The sequence below is a fragment of the Hydra vulgaris genome, chromosome 09 (assembly GCF_038396675.1).
Source record: "Hydra vulgaris chromosome 09, alternate assembly HydraT2T_AEP".
NCBI classification, from domain to species: domain Eukaryota; kingdom Metazoa; phylum Cnidaria; class Hydrozoa; order Anthoathecata; family Hydridae; genus Hydra; species Hydra vulgaris.
In genome coordinates, this window is record NC_088928.1 from 48,507,501 (window position 1) to 48,518,269 (window position 10,769).

The window sequence follows — 10,769 nt, forward strand, 5'->3', positions numbered from 1 at the left end:
ATATATAAAATTCTTATAAAAAATTATGCACTGTAATAAAATTATAATTGTATAAAAAAAGAAAAACATTAAAAAAAAAAAAACAAGAACCGTTACATTTTTTTTCTTGAGCTTATGTACTTTAATCTTTTAAAGCAAATATAAAATGTTAAGTGTAAATAAAAATTTTCATAAATCATTGTTGTCGGTAATAAAAACTGTAAACGGATATATTGGAAACATTCGTGTTGCTCAAATATTTTTGACTTCTTAGCTATTATTACTTAGGTGATACTATAAATGCAGCGACAATGTACATATTTGATTTAAATTTAATGTTTGTTCACATCCATTAAATCCATTCAAACCTTTGAATTTTTGAATGTTTTATGGAAAAGTTGCGCAAGTTAACCCTTAAATGCATGATTTTTTTAAAAACATAGAAAAAATTAAAAAGTACTATACTTTATTATTTCTTTATTTATTTTAATACATTTTATGATTATTTTCAAAAACTAAAATATGTAGCTTATACAAAAATAGCATGTTGCATATCTGCAACATCATGCAGTAAAAATTTGTGGAGAGATAAAAGATTTTGACCGCCTTTAATGCACAGTGTTGCAGAAATGCAACACGGTGCTTTTAAGGATAGATATGCATTTAAGATTTAGATAAGCATCATCAAACGTATTACGTTCACTTTTTTTTATTTTAGAGGTGTATGTGTTTCTACTTTGTTTTTCTACTCTATCTTTTGTTTGTTCACGTATATGTGTATAATTTCATATATATGAAATAATTCCAAAATACTTTTTATGAAAATTTTTTCCTAATCAATTGCAAACTTTAAACGAGACTCTCGATTAGTTATTATCATATTCCACTAACGTCACATATAAATGAATTGAGAACTCTCGACTACATGTCGGGGACCACGTTTGTGGAACTCAGTTCTTGACAAAAGTATGAAAAGAAAAATATTTATTAATTTCATTTAAAAGGACTGTAAAAATTATTTACTAGATTTAAACAATATACACACCCTATCATTTTTTTAAGAGGAAATGTTTATTTACCATTTTTCTTAGATATATTTAATGATATATTCTTTTTGTAGTTTGTTTAATTGTAATTTTTGCTTGTTTGTAATAAATCTTTTTAAATAGTTATAAATAAAAAAAATATATATATAAAATTCTTCACTTCTCAATCTTCTTAAAATATTAATAAGTTATTTCATTATGTGATCAAATTGTAATTGTTTTGAACTTCTTATATTTTTTATTTTATTTTTAATTTAACAACTTTGCATAAAAATTGCATTGCATGTAAACTATTTTTAAATCTTTTTTTGTTACATAAAAGGGCCTAATGATAAAATATTATTTATGCTAGCTCTTCTCAGATTGTAAAGAACATATAAGTTACAATTTCAACAATAAAATGGTAAAAATGTGTGCATGTTTACTAAATTAATAATGATGATAAAATACGTATAATTTTTCCATGTATAAATTATACGTATGATGTTTATCTGTATACATTCAAAGGCAAACAAAGGATTTTTTTATGCTTCAGATATGGCACTTTTAGGTATTGTGAAAACTCAAAATACGAGTATGTTCATGCTTATACCAAATCTAAGGCATAAAAAAAATCCTGAGTCCGCCCCTGATGTTGTATGGAACATAAATAGTAATATACAATATATATATATATATATATATATATATATATATATATATATATATATATATATATATATATTACATGTATCATAAATTCAGTTCACTTATTTTTTTCCTATGTTAGTGCAAACGCCTAATATATTGCAATAGGAATGCAACAGTATTTATGCTACGAGTTCAGTGATCCTTGCGATGCCTATATATATATATATATATATATATATATATATATATATATATATATATATATATATATATATATATATATATATATATATAAAATAACGAGTTTATAGTAATGTTAGTATCGTGTCGTGAATACGTTATAGGGTGAACTTAAATGTTGAGTAAATTTACAGTGTTTTTAACTGTATTAATAATGTAAACTAATCTGATTAACATTGGTTACCTTAAACAATATTTTTGTTTTATGTGTTTTAAAGTCTACAACAAATGTTTTCTTCTTTGTTTGCTTAAGGTTAAAATCGCAATAATCTCATACTTTTAATACTTGGTCAAGTGAGCTCATAAAAATAAAACTGTTGTTTTCATGACAAAATGTTGTTTAACTTTATTCGTAATAGAAGTTTCTTATAACTATCTTGTGCGATTGTCATTCATTCTTGTGATTGCCTTCTATGCTTATTCTGAAGAGATTTTTGATATATCTCTTAAGCATTGACGACTTTTAAACGCAGCTTTATATACATACACTAAGTTCAATACAAAAACAAATGTCCCATAGAGTATTAGGTAAATAAGTTCGACTGCGCAATCAAAAATATTTCAAAGATTAAGTCAAAAAAAAAATACAATCTCTTCACATGTCAGTTTCAATTGACAAGGTATTTTAATTGACAAGGTATTTTAATTGAGAAATGTTTTAAAATAAAATCCTTTTTTTAAAGAAGTGTAAACTTAAATTTAAAATGCTAGCAGCAAGTGATTCTCGATCGTCTAAATAGAATTTACAAATATATATTATAAAAACGTCTTCGTATTGTTCATAAAAAGTTTTTTTCAACCTCCTCACAAAAATTTTTTTCGTGATATTGATTTAATTGTAATTAAACCCATGACCAAAACACTAAAATGACCTAAAAACGCTATATGTTTCTTTCTTATTTCTGAAATTGTAAACAAATGCATTTTTTTAAACCAATCTAAGAAATTCTGACAATTATTTTTAGCAATATTTTAATTACGCGACGACTATTATACGACGCTACTTACCTAAGTTCTTAAATACGTGGCATTGTTGAAGGTGTAAGAACATAACAATGATTTTTCTGGGATAAATTATATTGTTTAAGAGATAAATTATATTGTTCAAGACTTGAGATACAAAACAAATGAGTTTTTAAATTTTCAAACGTTGCAACTAGATGTTTACCTTTATATTCTTTACCTAAAGTCTTTGGTCATCAATTTATTTCCATATTTTTTCTCTCTGAATTAGAAAATATCTCAAAAATAATAATAAAAATTTTGAAGCTAATTTAAGTAAAATATTTATTTTAATCATTACCATCCTGGTAATAAAAACTAAAATACCGCGTTTGATGTGTCAAAATGGCACCGCGCATTGTCTGAAACCTTGATGCCTTTTCAAACATGTTCTTTGAAAACACTTTTATTTGTCAGCGATAATTGGCTAATTACTTTACATTTATTATAGTGCGCATGCGTCAACGGTGAAAATAAACATTTGTTTGGCAAACTCAATAAAATAAAGAAAGAAAAAGAAAGTGTCAAACACGCTAATGCTTTATATGCTCTAAACTTTATATAGCAATCAAGATATAGTATAACATAGTCGAATGAAATGTTTTTTAACAACACCCGGCCGCAGGAAATGGATTTATTAACTGAAAGTTTATTGTCTGGGATATACAGTTTTGCTTTTGTTATAGGCGTGTTTGGTAATATGCTAGTATTACTTGCAACACTACGATATAGAAAGCTTCAAATTCCAACAAACTTGTTTGTTTGCAACTTATGTTTTAATGATATTCTGATTTTATTAGCAGGGGTTCCTGTATTTTTAAATTATGAAGGAACTGGTTTTATGGAAGGTATTAAGTGCGTGTTTTTGAAGCCGATCTTGAGAATTTTAATGATGGCAAATGTTCTAATTTTGGTAATAATTGCATTCGAAAGATATTTAGTGATATTGCGCATAAAAATGCCATTCAAAATAAATAACAAAACTTCTATTTTGATTTGTCTGGTTGTAAATATACTTGCTATTCTGTTAGGGCTTCCTAATATATTATTGAAACAAAAAAAGGAGTTTAATTCTTGCAAACTTGATATTTTCACAGGAACATCAACTTTGATTTATGTTTTATTAGTATTTTTTCTTCAATATATTGCGCCCTTAGTGATTATGTCTTTTTTGTATATAAAAATATGGTACACCGTTAGGTCAAAAAATCAAAAATCAATAAAAGCCTTTAACCGTAATCGAACCAAGTCTTTTTTAAATAATAACAACGATCCATTTGAAGCCGAAAAAATTGGTAATAGATCCGAATATCAGGATTCGACTAATTTTCATAATGTACCGAATCGGATGGGAAAAAGAAGAAGCATTTCACTGACTGATTTTAATGACAGACATACTATTCGAAAAGCAGAACATTTTTCCTTGAGCAATGCTCGATCTTTATCAAACAATTTAGAAGATTGCCGTGAAAACAGAACCATGAAAACTTTAAAAAGAAACTCAAGCATAAACAGAAGAAAAAGTGGCTCAGTGCTGTGTCGAACATCGAGTATGGTGCAAGAAACAAAACGCGGGGATGATAAGTGGTTTGAAACAAAAGGCATTACTCGGTGCGCGAGCGCCAGAATGTTATCTCATAGTGATTCAGAGCTTAAAACAAAAAACAGCAGAAGAAAAATTAGCTCCTGGTACAACAGCAGCTTTCGTATGCCCATGTCAAAAATGAAAGAAAGCGTAACCTCTCTTATTGCTGGAGCTGACTTAAATGAAATATCTGAAGAGTTTGCTTTTTACAGGTTTAAGCAAACTTTAAAAACTTTGAAAGTATTTGGAATACTTCTAACTGTCTTTTTTGTTTGCATGCTTCCGCATCATGTCAGTGAGATTTTAATTGCTTTTCATGTTAAGATTAACGCAAAAATACATTATTTTTGCAAAGGTCTTGTTTACTGTAATGCTTCTTTAAACCCATGGTTGTATGGAGGTTTTAACGAGTATTTTCAAAATGCATTTAAAAGTTTATTAATAAAATCAAAAAAAAGAAAGAGAACAAATAAAAAAAAAAGTATAGTCAGTTGTTCACGTTTATCGATGGCCAATAAAAATGAAGCAAGCGTTTTTCAACGACTATTAAATCTTTTTTTTTCAAAATGGATTCCCGATGAACGCACAAATAACGGTTTTTCTAAATGTTCCCCCATTCTTCCACGGCGTTCAACTACTTTAGATAAAAACAGAAAAATTTCTAATAAGAAAATCAGCTGCAGACAGGTTGAGATTGACGGAATTCCAATTTGCGCGCCAATTATTATTGTAACAAGTTATGACGACGACATAAATTCACCGTTTGTTTAAACGATATTTATTTTAAAAACATTAAAAATTTGCTAAATATTAAATATCCTAAAAGCTTTAAAATTATTTTTTTTGTTTTATTTGTTTATTTGTAAAATAGTATATGTAGAAATATTTATTGTTTTTATTTATTGTTTTTGTCTAGTAATTGCAGTTTGTAGTAACTCTAACTTAGGCTCCACTAATAATCTGTATAAAATGAATTGTAATATTTTGCACAAAACAAAGATTTTTTTAGGCAGGTTTTAAAACGTTGATCTCAAACTATCCGAACCTCTTGAGTATTTTAGCTTAACCTTGTCTATACTAACCTCTTAGGTATTTTTGCAGTACTTAACTCTTTTTATATAGGGTAAATAGGGTAATATGAGCACCCTAAGCGAAAATTGGAATCTTTTCAAAAATAACTATGCTGGAACCAAAATATTTGCGAATAAACAATATTTAGGGATCACTACTCATGATCCACTTTGATATTTATTCAACCGAAAGTTTTTCTTAAAAAACACAATTTTTTAAAAAAGTAGCACAAGTGCTCATATTATCCTGACCACTTTTCAATTTTATCAACTCAAACCTTTGAACAATAAAAATTCAAATTTTTTGAGTTTAAATTACAGAAAAATATTTAGTATTATTAAAATATTAAAATTTTTTACACATGTTGAAACAAAACGCAACATACTAAAGATTAACAAAAACTTTAATGTGTAGAAGCTTTGCAACAAAAAATTAAAGAGAAGCAGTGTCAATAGCAATTTTTTAGATTAGTTTAATTATTTTAAATTAGTTATTTTAAATTAAAGTTTTTTTTGTTATAAGAGACTCTGAGGTTCTTTCCTGAACTATTCCTAGAGATGTTTTGAACATTATTCTTTTTTGTGATAAATTTTGAAAAATGTTTCGCACAACTGATATTTGTGCGAAATTTCTGAAATGTGCGAAATTACAACTTAAATACAATAGAAGAAAGTCCTTGTTTTGTTGTAAACATGAATTGTAGAACTTGGTGTATATTAAGTTTATAAACACTTAAGGCACAAAATTTCCTTAAAAGAGGGTTGCAATTATAAGATCTGTGAGCACCAAATACAATCCTGCGTGCGTGTTTTTATTTACTATAAAGCTTTTTTAATTTACCATTATTTGTACTACCCCATACAGTATTGCAGTAGGAGATAAAACTATGAATAAATGAAAAGTATATTTTTTTAAAATTATGTTAAAAAATGATTTAATTTTATATAATATATAAATATTTCTTGAGACTTTATTTTCAATATATTTCATATTTGATTTCCAAGACAAATTTTCATCTAGTATTACTCCTAGAAAATTAACGATAGGTTCCCTTTTTATAAATGTTTTATTGATTAGGAGATTGGGTAATTTTAGTGGAACATTGTCACCTTCACTACTTGGTGAATCACATACTAGGTTTGTAGAATGAAAAAATCTTAGTTTTTTCTACATTCCATGAAAGTCTGTTACTTGTAAAGCATTTGTTTATTTTGAGTAGTTCTTTATTTTATTTATTAAAGAGAACTTTTATGTCTTTGTTGGAATAATAAAGGTTGGAGTCGCCTGCAAATATTTATAAACATTTATAACATTCAAAATATTTGATGCTAAATATAAATCATTTATGTACAATAAAAATAATAATGGACCTAAGATTGAACCTTTGGGGCACACCACATGTAATGTGTATTTATTTTTTTATTTTTTTTATAAATAAAGTAAAATAGTCTTTATTGAATACATGTGATACATGATTAATCAGTTCGACTACAATATGATTGAATTATTTTTCTTAAAACCAAATTGTTTATTGTACAACATATTGTTTAAAATTAAATAATTATAAAGTCTGTTGCAAATAATACGTTCCAGTAATTTTTAGAAGCAAGGTAAGACGGAGATAGGTCTTTAATTTGTTACCTCATCAGATTTAAAAACTGGAGTGATTATGGCAATTTTAAGTTTTTTCGGCACTACACCTAGTTTTAAGAAAAAGTCAAAAATATGAAGTAATGACGGTTCAATGATATCAAAAACTGACTTGACAACATTCACGCTAATTTTGTCAGTGCCCGCACTTTTTTTAGTTTTTAGACTATAAAAAGTATTCCTTATCTTGTTTAGGTTTAAATTAGATTTGGTTGTGCTTATATCATATCCTACTCGCAATGATTTTGACAACTTCAGTAACTTGCCGAACAATATTGACTAGTTTAAGAATAGACATAGTAGAGTGTACGTACAACGACTGATTTAGAGATAGACACAGTGAAGTGAGCACGCATCGACTGAGGGTTTTTGGAGGCAGTATTCCAGCCCATTATTTCATTGTTAGCAAAATACTTATATCATAAAATTGTTGCGAGTGAGATATGATCTTTTTACCAATTACTTGTTTAATAATACTTCACGTTTTGTAAAGTCGGTTGCCGTTGGTTTTTTCTAACAACTTTGCATAATACATTTTTTTAGAACATTTTTTTGTTTTGTTTTTTCCAACAAGTTTTTATAATTTGTATAGTTTACTTCATTTTTATATGTTTTATGGCTTAAATTTTTATCATAAAGTTTTTTTTTTGATAATTTTATTAGTCCTTTATTCAACCAGGGATTCAAAAGATTTTTTTTTCAACTCAAATAGGCTGAAGTCATGACGCAACTATCAGAGGCATCAGTCAACGGGTTGTTTTGTCCAGTTTATTAGATATAAAGTTATTTTTAACATATCTTTTGAACATTTTTGAAATAAGATTATTTTAATTTATTTTGAAAAGTTCTTATTAAACTTTATTATTTAATATTGCAACTCTGTAATAAAAAAAAAAAAAATAATCAGAGCATCAAGCTATCCGAGTTTGCCATGTACATATAGAATAAACTAAATTTATTACTGTAAATTTTTCAGTTTTTAAAGCCCCAAAATTTTGAAGCATTATGGTTCAGGGTTGTTGAAAACATCGACGATCAGTTTCGTTAAAACATCAAGGTTCAAGTTTGTTAAAAACATCGAGGTTCAAGTTTGTTAAAAACATCGAGGTTAAAGTTCGTTAAAAACATCGAGGTTCAGGTTTGTAACGAGGACTAATTTTTTAAAATAAAATAAAAACAAATCAAAACGTGAAAAAATTAAAAATAAGAAAGTAAAAACTTGACAAAACTTTTTCCTTGAATTATAATTTTTGTTATATTATGGGATAAATTTGAAAATAAACAAAGAAGCTCTGGTGCAGTGAATAGAGTTCTGGCTCAGAACCAAATGGTCTGAGTTTGGCTCAAAACCAAGAGATTGATGACATTGGTAAGGTAGGAGGAGTGAACTTCCTAATTAAACGCTTTACCGTTTTGCTCTGGGATAAGGCATTAAGGACTTCCTGCAGCATCTTAATAATCACACACACACACACACACACACACACACACACACACACACACACACACACACACACAAAATTTAATGATTATTGTAAAGAATCACTTTTATTATATCTGTAAAACAATTTTTGAATTAAAGACCAACATGTTAGCTGTTTTTTTCCAATGAATTAACTTAAACGTAACTAAAAAGGTGAAAAAACAATTTTTTAAAGGTGTGATTTTTTTAAATTTTAAATTGAGGTAAGAATAATTCCTTATAAATTATTGATAACTATGTGTTGTATTCATTTATGAAGTGCGATACCTTGCTCACACTGTTTTAAATAAAAAGACTTTAAATAAGTAACGCAAAGCAACATAGCGAGATTGGATATTCTTTATTGTGGTTTATTATCTTTACTGTTTATTCTATATTGTTATTTATTCTCTTTATTGTTTATTTTATATTGTTATTTATTCTCTGAGTTGTTTTTTTGTAAACATTAAAAATATAAGTCTTGTTTAAAATACTAAAGTTATAATGTGTTATATAGAGTAATAGTATAACGTGTAAAATAATATAACTTGTTTTATTGTCAGTGTGAACGAGGTAATAATAATGTTTAAGAAAACAATAAACGTAAAGAGACATTAATTTATTATCAATTGCATAAACGTTACAACTAGATTATAAAATCAAAATTTAGTTTTTCGTTCCTTCTTCCTTGAAAAAGTGTCTAATAATTCCTTCAATTTCAGGGTCAAAGCGTAATCATATTTTAATGAAACTGTTGCTACGTCTACGAGTCTACTTTGCAACAAAGTTAAAAGCAAGTAAGATTTAGTTAACTACAATTTCGGAAAAATATTTTCTTTATAAGCTGCGGACACTGGAAGTATAAATTGTATTCTAGGGAAACAACGACACTTCGTTCACAACCTTTCAATTTTTTTTCCTAGTCTATTCAGAAACATATTTTATGGTGAGATAGGATTGGAAACCTTTAAACTAGCCACTAGGATGCACTCACCAGTGTATTTTAGTGCCGGTCTTAAGCCCGGATAAATAGGGAGGGTTGCGTCAGGAAGGGCATTCGGTGTAAAAACTGCGCCAAATCAAATGATGCGCATCAACAATAGAAGTTTCATACCGGATCGTTCGGGGCCCGGGTTAACAACGACTGCCTCTGGTGCTGTTGCCCAACAGGGCATTAGTGGAAATTGGGCTACTGTTGGTACAAAGACAAGGAGGAGGAGGAAAGGGGGGAAGAGAGCTCTGAAGCTGAAAGAGAGGAGGATGAGCAGGAAGGTGGAGGTTAAATTTGGTACGTTGAATGTGGGCTCTATGACCGATAAAGGAAGAGAGCTAGCTGATGCGATGGAGAGGAGGAAGTTAGACATACTGTGTGTACAGGAGACCAGATGGAAGGGCAGCAAGACCAGGAGCATTGGTGGTGGCTTCAAACTCTTCTATCATGGTTTCGACAGGAAGAGAAATGGAGTAGGGGTAATTCTGAAAGAGGAGTTTAGTAAGAGTGTAGAGGAGATAAAGAGAGTAAGTGACAGAGTGATCTGTGAAAAGTTAGAGATTGATGGGGTGGTGATGAATGTCATCAGTGCTTATGCTCCTCAGCTAGGGTGTGATACGAAGGAGAAAGAAGAATTCTGGAGAGAGTTAGATGAAGTTGTTTTGCAGGTTCCTGTAGAAGAGAGAATGATTCTTGGAGCAGATTTTAATGGACATGTTGGTAAAAGAAACAGTGGTGAAGAGGAGGTGATGGGTAGCTATGGGGTTAAAGAAAGGAATACAGAAGGACAAATGGTGGTAGATTTTGCTAAAAGGATAAAGATGGCTGTAGTTAACACTTATTTTAACAAAAAGGAAGAGCACAGGGTGACGTATAAGAGTGGGGGAAGAGGTACACAGGTTGACTAAGAGGTAAGAAGCTAGTGATTGCAAGGTGGTACTATGAGAGAGTGTAGCTAAACAGCATAGGATGGTGATATGTAGGATGGTTTTGGAGGTGAAGAAGAAGAAGAGAGTGAAAGCAGAACCTAAGATCAGGTGGTGGAAGTTAAAGGATGAGGACTGTTGTGTAAAGTTCTGGGATGAGGTGAGACAGTCACTGGGTGTTGGTGTT

The 10,769-nt window shown here is 28.9% G+C and overlaps 2 protein-coding genes across 2 annotated transcripts; both read left to right on the forward strand.

The window, feature by feature from the left end:
- The first annotated feature begins 3,349 nt into the window (after positions 1-3,349).
- LOC105843773 (alpha-2C adrenergic receptor) lies at positions 3,350-5,380 on the forward strand. The gene has a single exon (XM_065805945.1). It carries the CDS (start codon positions 3,496-3,498, stop codon positions 5,251-5,253), a length of 1,758 nt encoding a protein of 585 aa, XP_065662017.1. The 5' UTR covers positions 3,350-3,495; the 3' UTR covers positions 5,254-5,380.
- A 4,593-nt stretch (positions 5,381-9,973) lies between these two features.
- On the forward strand, positions 9,974-10,564 carry LOC136085533 (uncharacterized). Its single transcript, XM_065806847.1, has one exon. It carries the CDS (start codon positions 9,974-9,976, stop codon positions 10,562-10,564), a length of 591 nt encoding a protein of 196 aa, XP_065662919.1.
- Positions 10,565-10,769: the final 205 nt, after the last annotated feature.